Genomic DNA, 23,375 nt, shown 5'->3' on the forward strand with positions numbered 1-23,375 from the left:
ACAGGATCCACACTGCAGCTTAGCGCGGTCCCACGCCTGGGCGACGGCCGACCAGCCGCTGGAACAAAATGGAAATTTTGGAGGCAATGCATGGAGGACTGCGTGCGCGTGTTGCCCCGTGGATTGATTGGTGAGCCTCAGTGAGAGGCGACTCTTCTGTATCAAAGCTGATAAATCCAACCACATCTGACTAGGCATCAAACTATATTCATTGCCTTGGCCAAGGCAAAAAATATCTTGAAAAATTCAAGAGAGTATTTTTGTTTACGTCTCTCAACCTTCTTTTTACCCACACCTCTCGTCAACCCAGCAACAAAAAACCCTTCATAAACAAACATGTCCCGACATCACCCTGATCTGGTCATGTGCCGGAAGCAGCCTGGCATAGCCATCGGCCGCCTCTGCGACAAGTGTGACGGCAAGTGTCCGGTCTGTGATTCGTACGTCCGCCCGACAACGCTGGTCCGCATATGTGACGAGTGCAGTTTCGGAAACTATCAGAACAAGTGTGTCGTCTGCGGAGGAGAGGTATGTGAAAATCCCATAGGCAGCACAACATCCCTATGCTCCTCCATCTATAAATCTCACTTGCTAATGCTCACACATTGTCAAACTATCAGGGAATCTCGGATGCTTTTTACTGCTTCGAGTGTACCCGCCTGGAAAAGGACAGAGACGGTTGTCCCAAGATTATAAACTTGGGCAGCTCAAGAACAGATGTAAGTTGCTTCAAATCTACTTTTCTTTTATACAGTAATAAACACTCTGCTGACTTCTCGCCCTCACAGCTTTTCTATCAAAAGAAGACAAACAGGACCGGGACGTACTAACCCCAAGTCCCGGTCCTGTCCTATTGGGGAAATGTCTACTATCGAACGCACAGTGGCTCGCTACGGCAGCAAAGGAGGCTGCATCGTGGAGGAAGGATTATAGCCACTTGTGTCGATTCGATGTATGGGCTACATGCACAGTAAAAGATTAGTCATTCCACTATGATGAGCTAAACTATCTAGATACCCAGCTTTGAAAATCATAACGACGCATACATGCGCATTGAGCTTTGTAGTGACTTCTTTAACTTCTTTGACAAATGTGAGTATCTTCCTCGCATCGATTTCCATCGCAGTGTGACTCTCAAATACATAGTTATCAACTACAAAACCCTCTCAGCCAACGTTTACATGATATTATCACCCCATTCCCCCTTTCCCATATGTCCGCAGCTCGGTATCGGCGGCAAAGAGCCAGAGCTTCGCCTACAGCAGGAAAACAAAAGGCCATTCAGGAAGCAGGATCGATGACACCCTGAGCTGCGCGTAGTCTTCCCCCAACAAGCCGAAAGATGGGCGAGTTCCATCCATCAATCCGGTGACCGTCCGTCGAAACTTCTTCGCTTGTCACGACTTTTTTATCAGTAGAGCAGTTTGTCGATATAGACCCGCGAGTTGGTATTAAAGAAACAGTATCGACGATTTCCAGAGCATCGGTATCAATTAGGCTGCCCTCGCGAGGACGCAGCGATTTCGCACCATCCTGATGATCCAACAGGGAAAAGGGTCCAGTGACGCTGCAGAGACCATCGCGAACTGTGGTTAAATCCAGCAATTCCAGTTGGCGGGCAGGCATAGTAAAAGCGGTACTATTGACTGCTGTAAGAAATCCGGGTGCGGACGATAGATGTTTTAACAGCAAAGGTGGTCGTCTTGGAGGATCGGGAGGGCAGCGCGGTGTTGACAGCACGACATCGCTTTGTAGAGCAATCAAAGAAACCTGGGCTGGGGACACAGATGCCGGATTGATGGTCTCCTTGTTATAGCCCCCAGAACTCGCAGGTTCAAGTTGCTCCTAGCTCCTTAGAAATTGCGAATCCCTGGCCAGCTTCCAGGACAGCTTGAGAAATGTGACGGAAGTCAACCAGCCTGCCTATAAGTCAGTGAAATATTCTATAGTTTAAAGAGTAGCGTGGGAGCCACATGTGTCAAGGATTTAGAAAAAAAAAGAGGAGACACAAACTATCATATCCCGCTTGATGGCTGCTACGATACAGTGGCGCATCTGGGTGAAACAACGGTAGCTTTTGTGATTGTACTGTGCCATAGAGCTCTTCAAGAGTATGGCCAGCTTCGAGGTTTCGCGCATTCTGTGTTGCCATGTATTTGGTGTCAACATATCGAGGAAACATAGCCTGTATATCGATCTTGAACTGTTGAAGGCTAGTTGGTAGTGTTCCGATAAAGGAACGGTACATGAAGCAGAGATCAAAGAGGGAGTTGTGGCCAACAATAACCCTTGTCCTCTCTTTGGCTTTGGCCTCGATTGCCCGCAGCTTGGCTCTAGTATCTGTTGCAGCCCCTTTAGTCTGGTATTCTTCGGGAGTGAGAATGAGTCCGAGATTAATTTCATCTGCGAAGTCGCCACCAATGAGGGCTTCAAACACAAATCGGAATCCTACGTCTTTTAGTCAATAAGTGTGAAAGCTGAGGTTTCAAGGAAATTCTCCAACAAACCTGTCTGTTCTCTAATTGCTGCCTTGCGCTCACTCATGCGCTGAAGTATTGCCTGGCTTTGGTCAGCATAGGCCTGGTCCGAAATATTCTAACAAGGGGGTTTCACCGTCTCCTCTGCAGCATCAATGCCTTTCTGAGTGATTTGCATGAAACCATTGTTACACTTTGGCACTGCACGTAGACAGTTGTGACTGAACTCGGATTCCAGGATTTGGTACACCAGGCGGCGTTGCAAGTTACTGAGGTTCTCGCCACCAGGGTTTTCAATATTGAGCCACTCAAGTTTGTGAGGATCCCGGAGCCACAAGGTAATGGAACTCCGTACCCAGTCGTAAAACAAATTGGCTTCCAAGGGTTCTTTGTTGAGATCGATCAGATTCCGCACTTTCTTGTCCGGATCGATGAAGTATTTGTACGCCTCGTCAGCTTCTTGTCTGCTTAGGTACATGATACCACTTTCCAAGGCCAGTGACGTGATGTTATCCCTTCTATTGCCTCTGAGAAATCTAAAGCTGTTGCTGGACAGAGTGTATTGACGGTCAAAAATTTTGGCCAATGCCAGATGAGTTCGATTGTCCCCTAGGTACCAAGGTGCCAGTCGGAAGTTGTAGGCAGTCCATCCGTATGATCCTGAGAAGCCACATGTTAGCGTTTCCAGCACGAGAATTGAAGAAAGGACGAACCATACAGAATATGAGGTTGTGTTTGCTGCATGGAAGGGAAGAGCACATAAAAAATGCCGACATACTGTTCTCTGTGTCATACTTGGAGCAAGTAATACCAAACTCGATGATCTGAAAAGTGTTGGCAACTTCACAAGCAGCAGCATAATATTCCTCGACCGAGAACTTGTCTTGCCTGTCTGAAAGACCGTTCTTGACACGAATTCCGGTCATTTCCAGGTCAAAAGAAATGTACTCGGCATTGGCAATCACTTCGAGGACTTGTGGTAGCAGTCTCCAGAAATTGGTTGCATCGACATCGATGATTTTGCCAGCAGTTTCCAAGCCGGTCCAGAACGACTGGCTTGCCATGGAGCCGGATATTTCGTTTGGCCGAGAAGCATTAGGATGGATGAATAGAGTCGTACAGTTACGAAGATCAGTTTAGGACAGGCTGTTGAATATACCTGGTAGCGATCAAGGAAGGGAGGCGAAGGGGCTTTCTGTCACCGGGTTGACTTTCACCTGATTCTCACAAGGAGGTCGTCGAAATGTACCTAGATACATAGATTTCTATTCCAGGAAAGTCCCCTGGAATAGCTTTCAAGGCTCGTATGCTCTATCGCTTGACGCTGGGGCTGGAGCCCGATGTCTGAGCTCAGTACCGGGTAAGGTACCAGGTAGGTAGGTGATGTTTGCCGTTCCGAAAAAAAAAAAAAAAGTGAAATTGGGGGTGACCACCCAAACAAGTGCTTGCCTACTACCAATGTTGGGGTATGATGTAGGTTGGGTTCTAGGTAGTGAAGGGGAGGTGAGGCAAGCTAAGAGGTAAATCCTACTAAGGTTAATGTACCTGAGTACCCAAGGTAAGTTGGGTAGGTAGGTATGTAGTGTTGGATTTCTTTGATAATATATCGGACATGGAAAAGATAGAGACCAAGAGACCACGAGCTTCAGTCCACCTCACCATTCAATTCACTTTGTGGACCATATGGTAGTAAAGAGTCACTTCAGTTCATTTTCTGGTTCGAGAAGGCGAGCTACTTCCTCATCGGGGTTTCAATCGCCATCGTGGTGGAGCTTCCCCGGATTATATTTTCTTCTCAGGGGCACTCGGCAGTCCCGCGCCATCTTCCCTGCCTGTCAAGTATTTATGCTTGGAACTTGCATGTTCAATAAAATTGTCCATTTGATTAATCAAGCATTCAGGGAGGGGAAAAAGCCCGAATCACTTGATTGTTTGTTGAAGCCGAACACGATGGGGTGTTCCCCTCCCCTAGTTCGTTTTTACCTGTAGTAAAAGTCTTTTTTTTTTTTTTTTTTTTTTTTTTTTTTTTTTTACATGGCTTCGTGTGTAGTTAGAATAGTAGTTAGCAATATGTCGATAGGTTACCATCTGTAGTTACACGTGTGCCAATGTTTAATTTCCGTCGTATGATTGATCAGCTTTCGACATTTTTTTCGTCCCCACTACAACGGCTTTCACGCTCTGTCCTGGCAACAGGTCCGTTGGCCGAATTTGTTCAATGAGCCGAGGCATTCCTAGGTAGGCGGTATGTGCACATGACGCTACCCGCGATTTCGCACTCCGCTTGCTCCCCACACACCTACTCTTTGCAGCGGCACACCGAGGCGAGTCGGACAAGTTGAAGGGGGCACTGGCATTTTGACGCGAATTCCTACTGGGGAGACCGTCTCTTCTCTCCCTTTGCCGCTCTCAATTGATCTTCAAGATGCTGTAATTGGATTTTGTTTTTCTCAATATATTCAATTTTACTCTTCGTTTCGCGTCTCTCGATCGTCGTTTGGTGCTAGACCAGCTTCGCCTAAGCCGGTTTGTCCGTTCAAACGCCATCGTAAAAACCCACCCGTTGCTAGCCGTGCCCACCGCGACTCGGGGGGAAGCTGAGGAAACAAAAAGTAAACAGCCATCATGGCACTCTCCGGATCACCGACGGCTACACTTAGCCCAACAACTACCGCATCAGACCCTTTCAACTTTCGGTCCTCGATTTCGTCCCTCACATCGTCAAATACTTCCAGGAGACAGTCGTCAAATATATCAAAAACATACCGGCAGGCGTCTACACTTTTCCTGACGCGTCGTCTACCCGAAGCTCTCTCGACTGTCCTTCCGCTTGTGACCCCTCCGGGTCAGGGAGCCAGCGAAAATGGATTGGACGAGCCTGCGCCGGTCGCAAAGGCGTCTCGGAACACCAGAGTGAAAGTATGGAGCCTGTACTTGACCACCCTGAATGCGATTGTGGAGATGGACCCGGAGGAGGGGAAAGCATCCTTTGGAACAAAGGAATGGAGGGCGATCTGCAGCAAAGTTCGGGATGGCGAAATCTGGGAAGAGGTTGTTCGCAATGGCTATCATGGCATCGAGGGAGATGTCGACTCTGATGTGGTCATCAATTTGTGAGTTTCTTCAGACTCTGCCTACGCTCACTTGCGCAGCTACTAACTCCTCAATGCAGAGCCACACTACTCCTTGCCCATGCAAACAACCAAGGCCTCAACCAGAAGCGCCTAGAGACGTACCTCGCAGCTTCCAACACGCCCAGTCTGGACTTGTACAGCAAGTTTCAGACTCCCAGCACCCCGCACCAAAGGCCACGCTCTCCTGTGAAGCCGCAGCACGCTCCCACCCCTTCCGGCGCCGACACGCCGCGCGATCTCAACGCACGGGTCAAGATCCTCGAGCTTTATACTCTGCACGTGCTCATACGGAACAATGAGTGGGACTATGCTCGCGAGTTCATCAGCGTCAGCTCCGTACTGGACGATGAGCGTCGCGAGGCCTTCCTCATGGCGCTGCAAAGCCTTCAGGAAGAGCACGAGGCACAAGAGGCCCACGAAAAGCAGGAAAGGCAGAAGCAGGAGGATCAACTGCGCAGGGATCTGGAGGAGGCCAGGAGGTTGAGGGCCGAGAATGAGGAGAGGGAGAGGAGGCGGCTGGAGGAAGAGAGGGTGCGCCGTGAAGGTAGTGAGGTTGACTATGGTATCGAGGAGACGCCCGGTCGGGTGGTGAGAAATTCTCCCGGCGGCACTTCGAGAAAGTCAAAACCCCAAGGGAAGGACAAGCGTGTTGCGGCTGCACCCTCGTTTGCGGCGCGTGCTGCGATCGTCATATCCAACCTGAAGGGCCTGGTTGAACGGATGAGCGCATCAATACAGGCAAACCCAGGGCCTTTGTTGCGGATGCTTGCATTTATTGTAAGCTTGCTCGTGATATTCGGACAACAAAGGATCAGAGAACGGGTATCACGCATTCTTGGGAATTCTTGGTCCAAGGTCAAAGCCACAGCAGGCATGGGAGTCAAGGCTAGCTATATTTGATTTGGTTGTTTTCTTTTGTCATGGTTATCATTGGAGATTGTCACTTGTGTAAATTAGTTGGGGCTGTTGGTGTTCTGGACAAGAGTATGAGGCCATAATGTCTAAATGAATGAAAAACATGCCTTATGGAGTACGTTTACACTCAACGTCTATCAATGGATGGAATCTGTTCATACATAATCTACTACCAATATACATCCGAAAAAACAAGTATGGTACATGTTTGTTGGCTGAAGGCCATCCGCCAAGAGGTCCATCTCTTAATGATGGAATGAGACTTTACTCGCGCCCATCTCTCTAACGCATCGACAGCATGTTCTTTATGCTGGCAAAGTAATCAGCCTCGAAATGCTTCTTCAGCTCATCCTGAGTCAACCACATGAAGTCGGTAACTCCCAAAATATTGTTTTTGATATCGGCCTGTCCCGCAAAGATCCTACCCTTGAGCAGGAATGTCTTTGAGCCCTTGCTCTCCAGAGTAGAGTCTTTGTTGTACTTGGGCTTGACAACGTGATGCGCAACCGGCACACGTCCCACCATCCAAGTGTTCATGTTGACACCGGCGGCTTGCTGGAGCACACGGGCAGCAGCCTGTTTGTAAAGTGTTAGTTCGTTTTACAAAAAAGCAAACGGTAAACAACCAATAAACAAAAAACCCCATAAGAAAATGGCACGTACCTCATGCAAGTTCTCCTCGGTGCGAACCTCACTCGCAGGAAAAGCCCACCTATCACCCTTCTTCACCACGAGGTAGAGCGTGCGGTCCATCGCCCGGTCCAGCCTCCTCACGTCGTTCTTCTCGTCCGCCTCTGACCGCCTCGGCTGAGGCTTCTCAACCTGCAGCCTGTCCTGCTCGGGCAGCAGCTCACCGTCGTCACTGAACCGCATCGTAGCGTCCTCGAGGAGGCGCTCCCTGATCAGTTCCGGGTCGGCAAGACGCGAGCCCTGCGGGACCTCGTCGGCCCACCGCGTCGAGCCTCGGGGCTTGTAGTGGCCGACATCCTTGGCCCAGATGCCCTTGCGCTCGTCGAGCTTGAGGTTCCAGTCCAACTGCGGTGGCGTATCTTGCTTGAACCACATGGACGAGATGAAAGGCGAGATGAGGCGCTCGTTAAGCCGCTTCTGGTACAGATAAAAGGCCGCCTCGAAGGGCGTCGGGTCCCGGGTCAGGAGAGGTGCTCGGGTGAGGATCAGGCCGGAGCGGATGCGGTAGTCGGATTTCGGGTGCTGGGACGACTGCTTCACTGGGACGACGGGTGGCTCCGAGCTAGCGGAAGGGTCCACGGCCGAGACTGTCGGGGCAGCCGACGCCGAGTAGGCACGCCGCGGGATCGTTTGTATGGTTCCCCTGGCACATTGGGCGCATACTCGTGGTGAAGCTGTCGTTTCGCCTTCATGTTAGGGGACGTTTGTTGAAGAGACGAGAGATGGATAAGAGCTACACGCATGATTATTGGCGAATAGTTACTCACATCTGGAAAGTGCGCGGAGCGCATGCCAACCTCTACTTGAGGCCGACATATCTTCAACCTGGCGATAGAATGAGAGTGGTCTATATGTAGACCAATTCGTAAAGGGATCAAGTAACCTTCCCAAGGAGTCGCGATGGGTTTGACTGGGAGCTCCTCGAACTTTTTTGGAGAACGCGGTACGTACCTGGAAAAGTTCGGCCCGCGTACCACGCTAGTCCAAGGTGGGTGTAGTCTGTGCACCTCGCTTCTTGGCTTGTGCAGAACGTCAATGTCAAGAACTGACTTGGATCAGACCTTACACTGCGGTTGTAGTCTCTATGTAACAGTGCTTGTTGATTGAGATGCCGCTTCTATTCACAGCCTCTTTTTTATTTTTATTTTGTTTATTTTTTATATATCTAAACCAAATCAACGAAGCATCATCTGTAGTTCTGTTCCAGATTAGAAGTGACTATGATAGATTACAAGCCATAAAATCAACGAGCAGCTTTCATCACGTGACCTGGCTTCCACTCTGTGGCCCGTGCGGTATTCCACCCACACACCGTATGTCTTCTTTGGCGCTAGCCGCCAGAAAATTCCGCTTCCTCTCTCCTTCTCTTTTTCCTCATCCACGGGCATCAATCCTTATCATCAAGACCTGTTCCACCGAGAACGTCTCGATCATTTACAGATGCCCAGAGTGAAATCTTGAGCAGACTTTTTTCGCTAGCGGCTCCTGTGCCCCTTTCGTCTCGAACGAGCCATGGCAGCCTCCCACCGGGTTGGCCGTTAGATAGATTCTGCTCACAAGTCAAAACAAAGAAAACGCACAAGACCTTTAGAAGTCCAGGGTTTTTGAAGTCTCGAAACCTGAAAAGCGGCGCCTTGGCTGCACCCACACCTGCCATATCACGAGTGGCGTTCTAGTGATCAACATAAATAGACCTTGAGCCGTGCTCTCAGTCGTTAGCCCATCTCGATCAACGGCTTGGGTTACCGATTGGCAGGCATTCATCAGGAGACACTTGTGAGAGATGCAGTCTTGTGCGAGACGGTAACTCTTTCAAAGACGTCTGTCTGTTAATATAGTGACTAAAGTGGTTAATTCTCACAGGTAATGCACACAACTGGTCGTGAAGATCAGAAACCCATGGATATCAACTATCGAAAGAGTACCTAGTGACAACAAAATGAGGCCGTGACCTCGAGACCGCTGCGTCCAACATGATCAAATAACTCGTCCTAATCGTTCGAGGGGAAAAAAATGCTACCATACCAAAACGCCATTCTACCTAAAGGAAACATGATGCGCCTATTCTCTGGACAATTGACACCCAGCACTTGGGTTCAACCTGAATGCAATACCCTGCCTGACCTTGGACGCCGCCGGGTATCTAACGAGATTGTGACCATCCTACAAAGCAAAAACCCTGACTAAAAAACCCAAGGAACACCGACGCAAATAGACCCATCCCAATGGTCGTACATATGGCAGAATGCGCACACCGCCACTTCGGAAAGTATGCCGGATTATCAGGCTTGAAGGCCTGAAACGGCACGCGCAACTTCTTGGGTGGCTTTGTGCTGCCACACCTGCCGAACCTCGGCGTCGACAACGGACGCGGGGTCTGTAACCTCATCGTAGAGTTTTCGAGAAACGTCGCGGTTGATAGTTTCGTACTGGTCCGCCGTCAACTTGCTGGAGGCCCAATGCGGCTTGAGAGCACTGCGGACGATGTTGTTGATTTTCTGCTTCATTTCAAGCGACAGAGATGACTTTGTCGGCGAAGCATCTGGCGATCGAGAAAGGTTGGCCTTTTCGATGCGTTGAGGACGGGGTTGTCGGAGCTCGGGTTTTGCGGGTCTCGACTCGGAGTCGCTGGCGTTTCCCGATGACCTGCCTGAGCGATATGCTGCCTTGGTGTATACAGGCTCAATCGTTGAGCTCAAAGTCATGGTTGGGGACGATGGTCGAGTGGACCTGTTTGATGGTTGTTGATTTTGATGAGGAGGCGGAGTGAGCGAGAGGGCTCGTGGACTACTGTAGGCCGATGCTGGAGGAGAAGATCCGGGCGAGGATGCATATGCATCTCCCCCAACCATGCTTTCAGGTAACAAATTTCGAGTGATTTCGTCATCTGACGGGTGAGACTGCTCTACCTCCTTGAGAAGCACAGAGAGAAACGATGGTGCTTCTCCATTGAGAGCAGGCGGCGACCGGACGTTTGCCACTGAGCGACTGGGTTCCGATGTTGACGAAGATCCCTCGCCCGATGCGCCAGGAGCTGACCGGTGTGCGCGGGGCCGCTTCAACTTTCGCTCAGGCTCTGGTGGTGGTTCCGCAGGTGATGCGGTTATGGAGCGAGATTTGCGCTTCCGACTAGGCCCCTCACCGTTGGCCTCTCGAGCTTTCTCAAGCGTCGCCCAAGCACGTCGCTCCTCACGACTTTCTTGGGCGGGTGCAGGAGCCTGCGCGGCGGTGGTATTGTTGATGATGGACGGCGGGATGTTTCTCGAGAAAACTTCCTGAGCACCAAGTCTTCTGGCGATATTGATGCGTTGCTGCCAGCGTTGATATTCGCGCTGCTCACGTTCTCGCAGCTGCCTTGACCTTCTGTACTCCTCCAGAGCATCGTCGCCATCATGCGAGTCGAGGTCGATATTGATCGCATCAAAGATGAGTCCTGTGATTTCGCCCCAGGCACCTTGCCACTCGTCCGAACGCGCACGCCTTCTCACGCTACGCATCGTTGCTTGTGTCCTGGGGAAGAAATCGTTGCGTCGTCCACGTCTGCTGTTGCTCACTATCGGGTAACGAGCGCGAGATCGAGCGATGCCTATGCCGCCTAGTTCCTCGGCACACTCCATGCAGAACCAGGAGCCGTCCGGAATTTCGTCTAGGCCAATACAATAGGTATGGTATGATGCATCGCATCCGTCACACAGAAGAAGCACTTCTTCGTCACCGGAAGAGTTGCAGACGGGGCAAGGGTGTGCCTCTAGGTCCTCTTCTTCTGGGTTCTCTTCTGCCCATGCTTGCGGATCGAATTCGGCAACTTGTTTCTTGTCTGCGACTGTGTACGATTTAAGGAGGTTTCCTAATCGAACAAGTAAGGTCAGTTTAGTGGTTTGTTAAATTTGTGAAGGGCAATGTTGTTGTGTTCCGAGAGGGGGGGCAGTGTAGAGGGAGCTTATAGCAAAGCAGTGAATTAACGTACCTCCGACCTTATCATAGACGCTCACGTCGTTGAAGGTCTGCCGACAAATTGGACAGCTATTTGCTTTGCCAGCCCATTCTAGCAAGCAGCAATTGTGCAAAGCATGTCCGCATGCATTTATTACAGCAACGTCGGTTTCGTTGTTGGATTGTCCGGGGTTGCGTTCGTCAGCACTGTTAGTGGTGGTGGTAGTGGTGGATGAGGCCGCTGAGTCCGCCACCATTTGGGAGCTCAGCGTGTCGCCTCCGCCGCGACCGCCTGGGTCCTCCAGGCCTTTGAACGTCGCCAAATCGACAGCCAAAATGGCCACCTCTAAGGCATCTAAACAAACGATGCACTGATCCGCCATGATCTCAAAGTTGATAAAATTCGGAAAGAGAATTTGAAAATGAGAAAAGAGCCGGATAACACATAGAAAAAAAAAAGTTTCAAAATGGGGACCTTTGCAGGTGTTGCAAATTGAAAGGCGGCGGTATGACGCTGGTTGCTATGTGGTTCGTTCAGGGTGGGCGGCGCTTCTCTGCTGTGAGCGGGTTCCAGTTGGGTGTGTTTTGCTGCACTGGGGGCGGCCGGGTTGGGTTGAATTTGGATGGGCTAGGAATTTAATGAGTGATTCTTGTCTCTTGTTTCTTGGGGGCAAGTAAAGGAAGGAAAGGGAGAAAGAGGACTCGGTTTTGGCTCTGGGGGCAACAAGGACACTGTGGAGCTCTGGACCAATGACCTGATCGGATGATGTCTCCACACTTGGCCAAGCTCTCGGTTCCACCTCGATGGCTGACTGGCTGAGCAAGTCCACCCTTTCAGTTTTTGTAGTAGCCCATTTTGGCCAGTCACGCAGTGCCGTACATGGAGGAGGGAAGTCGGTTAGTGTTTTGGGTGACAGGGAGGGCAAGGATGGAAGAATAGCTCAGGTAGATTGTGGTCTTGGGGGAAGAAAGAGGAGAAAATGGGAATGGATTCCGTCACGAACCAGGCAGGTGACTCTGCATCTTTCGCGTACCTGCGTGAGTGGCTGGCTGTCTTTAAAGCACAAGCTACCTTGCTGGGGCCTTTCTACCTTGGCTGACCTACAAAGTAAGTTACGCAGGCAAGGTAAGGTAAGGTGGGTTGCCTACGGGTAAATTACTTCGTATCGGTAATAAGTACTACGGTGTATTACGATTCCTCTGCGGCGATTTTTGATGTTTACAACCAGTCTTGATCAAGTATGATTTTTCTAGGCAAAAAGTCGCTCGGAGGCTACCAACAACTACACAGAGTCATCTGAGTTGTCTCTTGGCTATCGGGCACCAATTGATTGCCTTGGTGACTGTGAAAGTCGAACTGGCATAAAGTCTGGTCTGTGTGTGGGTCGAATCACCTGCAGCTAGCTACTTTGCAAGCCGCCCTAGCACTTTTTTATTTTATTTAAATTCTTTTTTTTTTTTTTTTTTTTTTAAGTTGCCCAGATTTCCTTACTTCCGTGCTCCGTTCGTTACCTTTTGTTATTCTTCATCTGCACGCACTCGGGTCTTGCATCCAAGCCACATATGGATAGTCTCGTGGCGTGCATGGCGATTCACCTACCAATAAAACACTTTGGAAAATGAAAATAAAAATAAAATAAAAATGGAAACCAATCTAGAACTAAGAATCCGGGTAAACAACTGAGCTTTGGGAAGCCACCCCCTCGGCTATCTTGATTCGCAGTTGAAAAGCGGTCTGATGTGCCGCATCGGGCTGCAGTAGAGCACCTCATCAAAAATTGGGGCATAGCATTGAAGTTTGCCTGCAGGGACTTTTACGCATCGGAGTGAGCTCTATACTCTTCAGGTGTACAGATCTCTTGTTGCTCCGTATTTTACATGTAAACTATGACTCCTCGCTCGCTTCAAGAGATAATAGCATACATATCTTTTTGTGATTTAGCAAATAGATGGTTATCGAGCAAATGGATATGTCGCTCACCTACTGTAGGAAATACTTTTCTTTTTTTTCCTTTTTGGTCGTCTTCCTATTTATATCCCTCTTGAATTCGGTTGGATTATCCAGAACCAGAGCTAATCAGTAGTCATGTCGGCCGACTTTCGAATGCATAATATCGAAGCGGTGACTTAGATTTCAAGGCATTCCCAAGAACAGGATCCCAAAAGATCCACTTTATGTGAAGATCCTTGCCACAAAAATAGCCTTGTTATTGTGTATGTTCGCAATGATAGTACAAAAAAATAAGTCAGTCGAAAAACGTTATATCGTCAAGAGGGGGGGTTTTGACTTTGGCTTGGTTCTGTTGGATGATTCAGCTCCTGCGCGCCAACCTGCGAAGCTGGGATAGTGTGGCAGTGTGATGCAGTAATCGAGGCTGCAAACTTTCCTCACCAATGCTCCATGTGGTCGTAGGTGATTGATGGTTAGGACAGTAAGGTTTGTTGCGACGACCCCTTACATAGCTTAGGCCCATGCCCAACTATAATGCTATCTCAACGATGTATTTTACCGATAGCATTGAGAAGTTGAGTAAGTTATATTGGATACACCTGGCAAGCAGTGATAACGTCAAGATCACGCTAGGCGATGAGACTATTTTTGGCAGGTCGACAGAAAAGACATGCATGGTGAGGCTTTCGCGTTCGTTGTCCTCTTAATGAAATTCCGCGTTGAGCGCGGATGCAAGGAGAGACAATGCAAGTGCAAGGGTGTTTTGATTCCTTCCTACTTCGTAATTCCTGAGTACCCTGGGAGGGAAGAAGAAAAAAAAAAAAAAAAAAAAAGAATAATAATAAAAATACATGCATCAGATCCATTGGATTCGGAGTGCGAATGCAACTTGTAATCAATCCTCTTGCACCGTGCAGCAGCAACACCCTGACGTTCAAGACTGAGCGGGTCGCCCGAATGTGTGGCGTGCCTCAGAATTGATCATGATGACTACCAACGGCAAATAAAGCATTCAAACCCGATGGTTTGCCGGTGTAACACACAACCCATCAAGGCGGCCGCCCCTGGATTTTGAGTCACTACCGTAATGGCAAGTGCCTTACATCCCGGGTGCAGATACTGAAAATATGTCCAAACGTTGTACTTTTACCTTGTAGGAATAATTCATTTAGCAGCCTCTTGTCGCTAAACTGCAACGGCCAAGTCAATGTCACAGAGGCGTTTTGCTGTTAAATACAGCCCAAAACCCGCAAGTCGTCGTCTCTGCGCAGTCGACTTGTTTTTTTCTTGTCTTCAATCACGTCCAATCAACTCGTCACTGACGACAGCTGTCACTCAAAATAAGAGGCAGCGACTCGATCAAATTCTTCCGTCTACTGCCGCTGCAGACATCATCCACGGCCCCACCCAAACCCGCAGCCGCAGCAGTTGTTGCCCCTCCACTACGACTAGTTTTGGCAACCGTAAAGAGCTATTATCACTACCACCTAAACGGACCAACACCCCTAGTACTGCGCGTCACTTCTCGTTAAAATCAAGCATGGCAACTGATCCCCAGGGGCCTGGGTCCCTCGGGAACAAGGCAGCCGCATCAGATGGAATGCCAAATATGGTGATGCCATATGAACCTCAGGACCCCGCTGTCATCGCAGAGATGGTCCGCGTGCTCGATGAACACACAAAGAGCGGCAGCAAGGGTCGTTTTCGGATCAAAAAGACCAAGTTCTCTGTTGCTGGCTCTCCTTCCAAGGCCACTGTGGATTCATGGAAGCTACAGGACTGGGACTACAAGAAGCCTGGACTGCCTACATATGCCCGTGGCCTCTTCACCACGCAGCTCCCAAATAATGTCCCAGAAATTGCCGTTAGAGGTTACGACAAGTTCTTCAACGTCGGCGAGGTACCGGAAACAAACTGGGATAATATCATCAAGAACAGCAAGGGTCCTTACGAGCTCAGTCTGAAGGAAAACGGCTGTATCATTTTCATCTCAGGGCTTCACGATGGCACCCTGCTGGTGTGCTCAAAGCATTCCACTGGCGCGCGTGGTGACATTGAAATTAGCCACGCCAACGCAGGTGAAAAGGCTCTCGATAAACAGTTGGCCCAGATTGGCAAGACTAGAGCTGACCTTGCGCGGGAGCTCAGGGAGCGCAACGCCACCGCTATCGCCGAGCTTTGCGATGACAGCTTCGAGGAGCACATCTTGGCATATGGCCCCGACAAGGCCGGCTTATATCTTCACGGCATCAACGTGAACCAGCCATACTTGATGACATATCCGGGCCCCGCGGTCAACTCATTTGCCGATGACTGGGGCTTCAAACAGACCGGGCTGCTCATAATGGACAACATTCACGAGGTCAAAACTTTCCTAGAAGACGTAGCGGAAACTGGTGCCTACGGCGGTCGAGACGTCGAGGGCTTTGTTATCCGCTGCAAGCTGAAGGACCGGCCCAATACCGACCCTGGAACATTCTCAGATTGGTTTTTCAAGTACAAGTTTGAAGAGCCTTATCTTATGTACAGGCAGTGGCGGGAGTGTACCAAGGCTCTCATTGCCGGCAACACCCCCAAGATCAAGAAACACAAGAAAATCACTGAGGAGTACCTACACTATGCAAAAACACGATTGGCAGCCGACTCCAGCCTCGCAAAGGCCTATAACCAAAACCACGGTATCATCGCTCTTCGTGACGATTTTCTGAAATACAAGAACATGAAGGGTTCCGATGCTGCAAATCTCGATCGGGATGTCGCACCCAACGAGCCGGAGCCTGACAACTCAGTCGTTGGCAACGTGATCCTCGTCCCGATTGCAACCATTGGGTGTGGAAAGACGACCATTGCCGTCGCTTTGAGGACTCTCTTCCCCGAAGCTTTCGGCCATTTCCAAAACGACAGCATAACGCAGAAAAAGGGAAGGCCGGCTATATTTACCAGGAATGTGCTGGAACAACTAAAGACAAAGAGGGTTGTTATTGCCGATCGCAACAATGCATGGCGCCGTGAGAGGACACAAATCTTGGGTGACGTCAAACATATGCTGCCCGCAGCGAAGCTAGTGGCGCTTCACTTCGACCACGACAACAGCATGGAAGTCCGCAAGTTGACATACGAGCGTGTCTTTCAGCGCGGCGACAACCATCAGAACATCAAGGTGCAAGAGCTCGGTAAAGCAAAGGTCATGGACATCATGAACGGCTTCCTTGATGGACTGGAGCCATATAGCGCATTCAGCAAACCTGATGCAGACTTTGCCGCCGCCATCGGTCTAGACCCTCTTGCCGGCAGCCGGAAGAATCTAGAGGTGGTGATTTCCAAGTTACACCAGCTTTACCCAAACTTGCTCCCTCGCGTCCCCACAGCAGAGGAGATGGACAAGGCGATCGAGACTGCACTCACCTACGATCCCAAGTTAGAGCAGCTGGCAGTCCTGCCCGCAGCTGCTAACAACAACAACAAGGGGGCTGTTGAGTACATGTCGATCGATATCCCGTCCCAGGCCGTTTTGTGCGCTCTCGAGGATGTCTTTAAGGATGCCTCCCCCGAGGTGGGCCGCATGTATAGATATCTGAAGCAGCAGCGTCGGATCCAGCCGGCTTTCCATGTGACGCTGATGCATAAATCAGGAGCAAAGACTAGCCCAGAGAATCAAGAGCTTTGGACAAAGTACACTCAGACCTTCAAGGCTGCTCATGATGACGCCAAATCAAAGGGCATCGTATTCAGAGCTACGGAAACTCCCAGCCTGGGCGAATGCGAAGTGCAACTTGAGCGTGTGGTCTTTGACGACAGGCTCATGGCGATTGTGGTGCGCATAATCGACAAAGATGACAGGTGGAAGTGTATAAACAGGGTTCCGCACATCACGATTGGTACTCTGGACAACACAGTGCCGCCCAAGGAGAGCAACGATATGCTGGCTCTTTGGATTGATGGACAGCAGGAGGCTCGGCGCGGGACAATCCGTGAGGCTGGCATTGAGGGTCGTCCAATTGTCAAAGGCATAGTCAAGGCAGTTTTGTCAAAATTCTGATAGTTAGATACTAGAAGAGGACTTGTAACAGAGCAAAGGATGACGGTCAAGGCTCTGTGTTGTTCGTCTCGGCTGACACACTACCTTGACTTCGTATGTGGCGTTCTATAGTGGCAATGGCGCTTAAGTCTAGGCGTACTTTAACCGTCCCATGAGTTATGGAATTCGAGCTGTCCAACATGAGCTGGTTAGCGGCATCCCGGGGATAATAAAAGCACATGTTTGGGGGGCGGGAAAACCAATGGTCTTTTTTCTACTTTTGAACACCACTTAGATACACGGTAGATATCCTGATCATCGGAATTTGTATTCCACTCATTACAGTGCTGTTTTTATCCCCTTAAAAGAGGTTCAATGGGTATATCGCATTTAGAAGGGCCAGTGCAATTCTACGTAACGAATCCAGTTTCAAGGGCTTATACCGTTGGTCACCTTGACAAACGCCTGCCACTGCCTCCAAGCCTCTCCACTCTTGAGTGCCCAGCGCGCCCTCCTCACGCCCTCCTTCCAACGCTCCCCTCCGGGCCCACGCTCCTTGATGACTACCCCATCGTCACCGTGGCCCATGTTGCTCTGGTCGGCCTCGCAGATGCCACTGGCGACGAAGAGCGTGGCCGTGTTCAACAGCACGAACTCGAGGATGGGGTCGTCGTCGGCCATCTCCCCGCGCAGGATCTTGGTCAGGATCTCGGCGTTCTCGGCGGGCTCCTTGTTGCCCGACACGTTGGCGAGCGGGTGGGTGCTCAGGCCAAAGTCTGAGGGTTGCACGTAAAAGTGCTCCGAGATGACGGCCTCGCCGTTGCCCTCTCCGTCGCGCCGCCGCCTCAGCCGCCACACGTTGGTCGGGCCCGCGCAGCTGACCTCGTCGAGCTCCTCGACGCCGCAGATCACCATGGCCTTGTCGACGCCGGCCATCCTGAGCGCCTCGAGGAAGACGGAACCCAGCTCGGAGCGCGCGACGCCCAGGACCCGGGCCTCGAGGACGGGGCTGCCGACGCCAGAATCGATCGGGTTGGACAAGGGGCCGATGAGGTTGAAGAGCGTCCTCCACGGAAGCTGCTTGCGTATCGGGGCGACGTAGCGCATGCCGGTGTGGAATACTGGGGCGAAGAGGAAGGCGTAGTTGGTCTCGGAGTAGACCTTTGAGAGGGTTGTCGGGGCGACGTTGTCCATGTTTGGCGGCATGGGCTTCATGTTTGCGAGCAGGTCGGCGGAGCCCGACTTTGAGGTGCTAGAGCGGTTGCCGTGCTTGGCCAGCATGAGCAGGGAGCTGGCGATGATGCTGGACGTGGTGCTGATGTTGAAGGTGTTGTGGGCGTCGCCTCCGGTTCCGACAATGTCGACCAGCCCGCCCTGGTAGTTGCCCTCACCCAGGTTCCGGTCGAGGATGATGCGGTTGATCTCGGTCAGGTCGATCTTCTCGGCGGCGGAGCGCATGCGGGCGGCCGTGGCGGCCATGACGTCGGCGCGGCGGTCGAATCCCGTAAAGTGCAGGCACATGAGCAGCGATGCGGCCTGCACCTCTGAAACGCGGTCGGTGAAGAAGTACGATATCGCCTCTGCGATATCGTCCGCGCTCACCTGGTTGATGTCCTCCTTGGGCACCGGCCAGAGCCGCGAGAGCAGCGGCTTGATGTCGATCTTGGGTAGATCAGCGCCATTGCCGTTGGTGTTTGGGGCAACCATTGTTCGTGGAGGGGTTTTTTTTTGTGACCGGGCCGGATAGTAGAGACGAGATGACTTGGTAAGGAATGTGATCTTTTTTTTTAAGCTTCCCCAACAGAACAGTCATAAAGGCCAAAATAGGTAGGGAGGGGTAAAAGAAACACAAAAGATTCGCTGGATGCTGATCGAAATAACTATCAATTGAATGTACAAATTCGAATAAAAAACAGCTATGAAACCCCTTGACTTGAATTCAAAAGTAACAGAGCGTTTACATAAAAGACAGAGGCAAGCAGCAGGCTATAACCTGCTGGATTTCTTCATCGCCCATCTCCCCGTCCCGCATTCTCTCCCCCGTAAATCCCGGTAGGTCCTGATATCACCCTTTTATTAGTTCTAAAAGCATATGCAGATTTCAAGTGGACCCCCAATTTGTTTCTCAGCGGGGTCGACAATTGACATGGAAGGCGTGGTTTTGGCCAACCAAAGGAGCTAAGCAGGATTGGCTCGTGCACGCTAGAAAGGGGAGCTGAAGCTCCATTCTCGGCCGACGCGGTTTGCAACCAAAAATTTAGGATGCAGAGTAGAGGGTGGCTTTTATCGTGATTTTATTCCAGACCAAGACCAGATTCGAGGTGGAGGGCGCGGTCTACAGAGCACACGCACCCACACTTGCCCAAGTGAGTAAATTTTACTTGCCATCAATTGAAATTGAATACTTGGTTAACAAGCATCTAACCCGTATTTTGTTCCCTCCTAAAGCATGCCTCCTCGAGTCCAGTGCCCAAGTATCGGGTCTGCCATCAGACAACAGTCGCGCCAAAGGATATCGCCCAGGCATCGACCGATATTACAGACCGTCACCCCCGCCCTCGTTGATGCATCAGTACTGGCGAGGAGGACTTATGCAACGGCTGCGCCATTGTCTAAACTAGGAGGCCTTCAGCTCCCGGCCGACTATGTTCCCCCAACCCAGCCTCCCAGCGCCCGACGACCAGAGACGAGGAAGTCCCAGCTGCTCCGAGCATACACTTCACTACTGAGGTCAACTCCTTTGACGCTCATTTTCCAGCACAACAACCTCACCTCGCAAGAATGGGCTGCGGTCCGCCGAGAACTACGGGCCGCCTTGGCCAAAGTGCCGATCCCTGCGACTCCTGAGGGTGTACCACCGCCCGTCGATATCGTCAAGAACATCCAGCTACAGGTCATCAGGACACGTATTTTCGACCAGGCATTCAAGGTCGTTGAGTTCTTTGACCCGGAGGCGGCGGCTGCCAAGACGCCCGGCATGAAGAAGTACAACCACGATCTGTCCAAAGCGGCATACGAGGCCACGTCAAAGATCGACCTCGACGCTGTCCCGGATTCCTCCATGTACAAGCAGATTGCTCCGCTCCTGGTCGGACCTATCGCCCTTGTGACCTTCCCCGCCGTGTCTCCGGACCACGTCGCTGCCGTCCTGCGTACGTTGGCCCCCAGCGCGCCGGCCTTCCCTGCGCCGACGAGGAGGGCGTCGCCTAGCTACCACGAGCCCATCGCCCGCAGTGGTATGCAGAAGCTTTTGCTGGTGGGCGGCCGCGTCGAGGATCGTGTCTTCGACCTCGACGGCGTCAAGTGGCTAGGTGGCATCCAGGGTGGCCGCGATGCTCTGCGTGCCCAGGTGGTGCACATGTTGCAGAGCGCCGGTCTCGGCCTCACGATTGCGCTTGAGGGTGCTTCCAAGAGCCTGTGGCTCACCATGGAGTCGAGGAGGACCCAGCTTGAGGATGAAGCCAAGGGACCGGAAGAGGCTGTGGAGAAGAAGGAAGACGAGGCGCAGAGCTGATTTGTATGATGTTTTGTATAGTATGTTGGTGGTAGATATCAGTAAGATACGATACCTGTAAAAAGATAGACACACGGTTTTACTACTAAATGGTTCTTTCTGTCAAATTGCAGTGAAGCCATATCATCAGAACGTTTCTTTGTTACAGCGCAAGGTTAGAATTGTATATTTTTATGACAAGCTTAATTTTCCAGCAGTCCACCTGGGCTTTTACTGTTCAGATAGAGATGGAATCATGTGGTATCTCGACGGGCCGATGTTGCCTGATGGATCACGGTATTATTTTATTTTGATTTGTTTTGTTTTATGTATATGCACAAAGTGTAGAAAGCAGAGCGTCCGTCTGTAAGCATGAAGGCCTGAGCTGACGAACCCCTGCGCAAGCTTCCGTGGGTGGATATTGAGCGGGGACTCTACAGCCCATCCATCTCTGGGTGGGCCAATATTGGTAGTCGCTGCAAGGCCAACCCGCGGCTAATAATCCAATGCGAACCCTGCTCGCTTATTGTGAATGACGACGCCCCAGTGCTATGAACTCCGACTTGCTGTACCAGCCTTCTTCCATCAAGCCTTGCAATCCATCAATCCATCAACTGCACCAAGTTGATTGCTGAAACTAGTCCAGGGCTAGCCTTTCACAGCCGTCTGGCTTGCACATCTCACTAGATCGAAAATCCGGATCCATAACAACCCACGAGTTAGTCGGGAAACTTTGAGTTCGTCCAGTCGCGACCGTTTCGTCTATTTCGAGAGCTTCAACAGCTTCCGATTCATTCATACTCTAAAAGAATCGCGCGCGCAACTGTCATCTTCACTTCCGAACCATACTCGTGGACGACATACCCAACAATTAATAAGCAACAACACCAAAGGACTATTCAATTTACGCACGTCTTCACTTGACAAGACCCCTCACATAGAACCGACCTTCGATACGAGCGATACAGCTTTTAATAAATCCACAAACTCACAACCGCGATGGACTTCGCACCCTACCAGTCCTCTCCTCCGGAGCATGCCCGATCGCCGATAGATTCGCCTCGCACATCTCTGGAGCGCAGGCCATGGTCGCCAGCGCGCGGCGGTAACTACTACAACAACACCGCCGCCGCCGCCGCAAGCACGACCTCACCACCGCCTCTGCAACACCCGCAACCGCAGCGGCAGTGGTCGGGCGGCATCCCGAGCCCGAGCTACTACCAACAGCAGGGTCTGGGCTCCGGCGCCGGAGGGGATGGCTACTTTGCCGGGCGGGGCGGCGGTCCCTGGGGCGACAGGGACGGCACGCTCAGCGAGTTCGACACGAGCCTCGGCATCAGGCTCGACTACGAGGCCTGCCTCGCGTACCTGTTCTTCCCGCCGTTGGGGGCGATAGTGCTGCTTATAATGGAGCGGAAGAGCGATTATGTCAGGTAAGGACAGACCAGACGGGATAGAGGGGGCGTTGTTGTCTCCCGGGCGTGATCGGAGGGGAAGCCATGGAGGTTGTGGTCTTGATGAGACTTGGCCGCTGACTTTGAGATTGTGTTATTGGAATATAGGTTCCATGCATGGCAGTCAAGCTTGCTTTTCACCGCCATCTTCGTCATTCACTTGATCTTCTCTTGGTCAAGGTTCCTCAGCTGGCTCTTCTTCATTGGAGATCTTGTTCTGATAGGATTCCTGACTTTGAAGGCATATCGCGATGCAGACACCCTCGACAGGTACAGTTTTTCTCTTGGTATCCTCCCGGGTTTTGGTTGTGTTCCCGACACTGACAGTAAGCAAATCCAGGTACGAGGTTCCAATAGTTGGTCCGCTGGCAAGCAGGATTTTGGACGACGAGTAATTACGCTACTAGGCTGCCGTGTGCAAATACGAGTTAGACCCAGTCTAGCCTTGCATACGGCTTGTTTGTTCAGCTTCTTTGGGCTGTTACATCAGCCGAATCACGGATGATTGTAGAATGTTGTGTATACTTGACATGCTTTGTGTTCGACATATATAAGTCTTTGATGTACGTTTCTCTGTTGTTATTTTTTCTTCTTCTTTAACGTCTTTAATGAGGTCAACAAGATTGCTGTTTCCTGAGTCGAATATAGGCTCGGTGGATTATGCGATGTCTACAATACTTGCGATGAATGTATGGAAGGTCATTTTGATGGTGTAGGGTACATGTTGAGAGTTGACGGCATGTCGCCTTATGCCCTGGAGAACAAAATGGATATCAGCCGAGAGCTGTGATCTGACTTTCAACAGGCCGATTTGTGCATAATAGCAAATGACTCCTCAAGAAGGGGAGGGGAAAAAAAAAGCTACCGTGTTGAGATTATGACAGCATCTGTCGGACGGGTGCTGGTTTTTGACAATGCCCGGCCTACTTTATCACACCGCCCCCAAACGTGCGTTTGCTGCCCAACATGGCTGCCTAGGTCGCGGGTCTGAACAAACAAAGAACCCATAACCACTTTCTTCCAAACTTCTTTCGCTCACTTACCTTTTTGAACGAACTCTCCACCGAGTTGCTGCAATTAACCACCCTTGCAGGTAATTTTCAGGGTTGCGAGCCTGGTGGCGTTTGTTCTTTTGTTCACTGCGAACAGTCTGGACAGCAACGTGCTGCCGCGGGACTGTTCAGCAATGTGAAGGGAAACTCAGTGACATCTCATCTGACAGCAAACTTTTATGGGGCCATTCTCTCTTACCTACTTTCAGTAACGGCTTTGGCATGTGAATCGACCATCGCCTACCTGATACTGTCAAC

At 50.9% G+C, this 23,375-nt stretch overlaps 11 protein-coding genes across 11 annotated transcripts; 7 read left to right on the forward strand and 4 right to left on the reverse strand.

Moving 5' to 3' along the window:
- The first annotated feature begins 173 nt into the window (after positions 1 to 173).
- On the forward strand, positions 174 to 1,052 carry PgNI_09582 (uncharacterized protein). The gene is made up of 3 exons (XM_031129564.1): positions 174 to 528; positions 621 to 719; positions 789 to 1,052. Exons 1-3 carry the CDS (start codon positions 337 to 339, stop codon positions 828 to 830), a joined length of 333 nt encoding a protein of 110 aa, XP_030977704.1. The 5' UTR covers positions 174 to 336; the 3' UTR covers positions 831 to 1,052.
- Positions 1,053 to 1,229: 177 nt separating this feature from the next.
- Positions 1,230 to 3,617, reverse strand: PgNI_09583 (uncharacterized protein). Its single transcript, XM_031129565.1, has 5 exons — positions 3,256 to 3,617; positions 2,614 to 3,137; positions 2,508 to 2,559; positions 2,014 to 2,448; positions 1,230 to 1,919 (listed from the first exon to the last, which is right to left on the reverse strand). Exons 1-5 carry the CDS (start codon positions 3,539 to 3,541, stop codon positions 1,846 to 1,848), a joined length of 1,371 nt encoding a protein of 456 aa, XP_030977863.1. The 5' UTR covers positions 3,542 to 3,617; the 3' UTR covers positions 1,230 to 1,845.
- A 1,485-nt stretch (positions 3,618 to 5,102) lies between these two features.
- On the forward strand, positions 5,103 to 6,511 carry PgNI_09584 (uncharacterized protein; the record flags this gene model as incomplete). The annotated part of the gene is made up of 2 exons (XM_031129566.1): positions 5,103 to 5,590; positions 5,650 to 6,511. The coding sequence occupies 2 exons, from the start codon at positions 5,103 to 5,105 to the stop codon at positions 6,509 to 6,511; spliced, it is 1,350 nt and encodes a 449-aa protein (XP_030977697.1).
- A 297-nt stretch (positions 6,512 to 6,808) lies between these two features.
- PgNI_09585 (uncharacterized protein) lies at positions 6,809 to 8,032 on the reverse strand (the record flags this gene model as incomplete). The annotated part of the gene is made up of 3 exons (XM_031129567.1): positions 6,809 to 7,102; positions 7,190 to 7,902; positions 7,984 to 8,032. The coding sequence occupies 3 exons, from the start codon at positions 8,030 to 8,032 to the stop codon at positions 6,809 to 6,811; spliced, it is 1,056 nt and encodes a 351-aa protein (XP_030977696.1).
- Positions 8,033 to 8,599: 567 nt separating this feature from the next.
- Positions 8,600 to 12,144, reverse strand: PgNI_09586 (uncharacterized protein). The gene is made up of 2 exons (XM_031129568.1): positions 11,184 to 12,144; positions 8,600 to 11,063 (listed from the first exon to the last, which is right to left on the reverse strand). Exons 1-2 carry the CDS (start codon positions 11,530 to 11,532, stop codon positions 9,499 to 9,501), a joined length of 1,914 nt encoding a protein of 637 aa, XP_030977701.1. The 5' UTR covers positions 11,533 to 12,144; the 3' UTR covers positions 8,600 to 9,498.
- Positions 12,145 to 14,640: 2,496 nt separating this feature from the next.
- On the forward strand, positions 14,641 to 17,139 carry PgNI_09587 (uncharacterized protein; the record flags this gene model as incomplete). The annotated part of the gene is made up of 1 exon (XM_031129569.1): positions 14,641 to 17,139. One exon carries the CDS (start codon positions 14,641 to 14,643, stop codon positions 17,137 to 17,139), a length of 2,499 nt encoding a protein of 832 aa, XP_030977700.1.
- A 354-nt stretch (positions 17,140 to 17,493) lies between these two features.
- Positions 17,494 to 18,285, forward strand: PgNI_09588 (uncharacterized protein; the record flags this gene model as incomplete). Its single annotated transcript, XM_031129570.1, has 2 exons — positions 17,494 to 17,878; positions 17,915 to 18,285. The coding sequence occupies 2 exons, from the start codon at positions 17,494 to 17,496 to the stop codon at positions 18,283 to 18,285; spliced, it is 756 nt and encodes a 251-aa protein (XP_030978122.1).
- On the reverse strand, positions 17,548 to 18,825 carry PgNI_09589 (uncharacterized protein; the record flags this gene model as incomplete). Its single annotated transcript, XM_031129571.1, has 1 exon — positions 17,548 to 18,825. One exon carries the CDS (start codon positions 18,823 to 18,825, stop codon positions 17,548 to 17,550), a length of 1,278 nt encoding a protein of 425 aa, XP_030978121.1.
- PgNI_09590 (uncharacterized protein) lies at positions 18,311 to 18,949 on the forward strand (the record flags this gene model as incomplete). Its single annotated transcript, XM_031129572.1, is given in 3 exon segments — positions 18,311 to 18,495; positions 18,514 to 18,826; positions 18,923 to 18,949. 3 exon segments carry the CDS (start codon positions 18,311 to 18,313, stop codon positions 18,947 to 18,949), a joined length of 525 nt encoding a protein of 174 aa, XP_030977610.1.
- Positions 18,950 to 19,388: 439 nt separating this feature from the next.
- On the forward strand, positions 19,389 to 20,785 carry PgNI_09591 (uncharacterized protein). Its single transcript, XM_031129573.1, has 2 exons — positions 19,389 to 19,484; positions 19,568 to 20,785. The coding sequence occupies exon 2, from the start codon at positions 19,568 to 19,570 to the stop codon at positions 20,630 to 20,632; it is 1,065 nt and encodes a 354-aa protein (XP_030977611.1). The 5' UTR covers positions 19,389 to 19,484; the 3' UTR covers positions 20,633 to 20,785.
- Positions 20,786 to 21,610: 825 nt separating this feature from the next.
- On the forward strand, positions 21,611 to 22,831 carry PgNI_09592 (uncharacterized protein; the record flags this gene model as incomplete). Its single annotated transcript, XM_031129574.1, has 3 exons — positions 21,611 to 22,044; positions 22,174 to 22,335; positions 22,406 to 22,831. The coding sequence occupies 3 exons, from the start codon at positions 21,611 to 21,613 to the stop codon at positions 22,458 to 22,460; spliced, it is 651 nt and encodes a 216-aa protein (XP_030977607.1). The 3' UTR covers positions 22,461 to 22,831.
- Positions 22,832 to 23,375: the final 544 nt, after the last annotated feature.

The sequence above is a fragment of the Pyricularia grisea genome (genome assembly GCF_004355905.1).
Source record: "Pyricularia grisea strain NI907 chromosome Unknown Pyricularia_grisea_NI907_Scaffold_7, whole genome shotgun sequence".
Taxonomy (NCBI): Eukaryota; Fungi; Ascomycota; class Sordariomycetes; order Magnaporthales; family Pyriculariaceae; genus Pyricularia; species Pyricularia grisea.

Excerpts from the sequence above, each read along its gene's own strand:
- PgNI_09583 (XM_031129565.1), bottom strand. The coding sequence starts at position 3,541 with ATGGCAAGCCAGTCGTTCTGGACCGGCTTGGAAACTGCTGGCAAAATC. Across the intron at positions 3,138-3,255 it reads CAAGTATGACACAGAGAACA|GATCATACGGATGGACTGCC; the intron begins GTATGTCGGCAT and ends GTGGCTTCTCAG. Across the intron at positions 2,449-2,507 it reads AGCAATTAGAGAACAGACAG|GATTCCGATTTGTGTTTGAA; the intron begins GTTTGTTGGAGA and ends TAAAAGACGTAG.
- PgNI_09586 (XM_031129568.1), bottom strand. The coding sequence starts at position 11,532 with ATGGCGGATCAGTGCATCGTTTGTTTAGATGCCTTAGAGGTGGCCATT. Across the intron at positions 11,064-11,183 it reads CGTCTATGATAAGGTCGGAG|GAAACCTCCTTAAATCGTAC; the intron begins GTACGTTAATTC and ends TTGTTCGATTAG.
- PgNI_09591 (XM_031129573.1), top strand. The coding sequence starts at position 19,568 with ATGCCTCCTCGAGTCCAGTGCCCAAGTATCGGGTCTGCCATCAGACAA.
- PgNI_09582 (XM_031129564.1), top strand. The coding sequence starts at position 337 with ATGTCCCGACATCACCCTGATCTGGTCATGTGCCGGAAGCAGCCTGGC. Across the intron at positions 529-620 it reads GTGTCGTCTGCGGAGGAGAG|GGAATCTCGGATGCTTTTTA; the intron begins GTATGTGAAAAT and ends TCAAACTATCAG. Across the intron at positions 720-788 it reads TGGGCAGCTCAAGAACAGAT|CTTTTCTATCAAAAGAAGAC; the intron begins GTAAGTTGCTTC and ends TCGCCCTCACAG.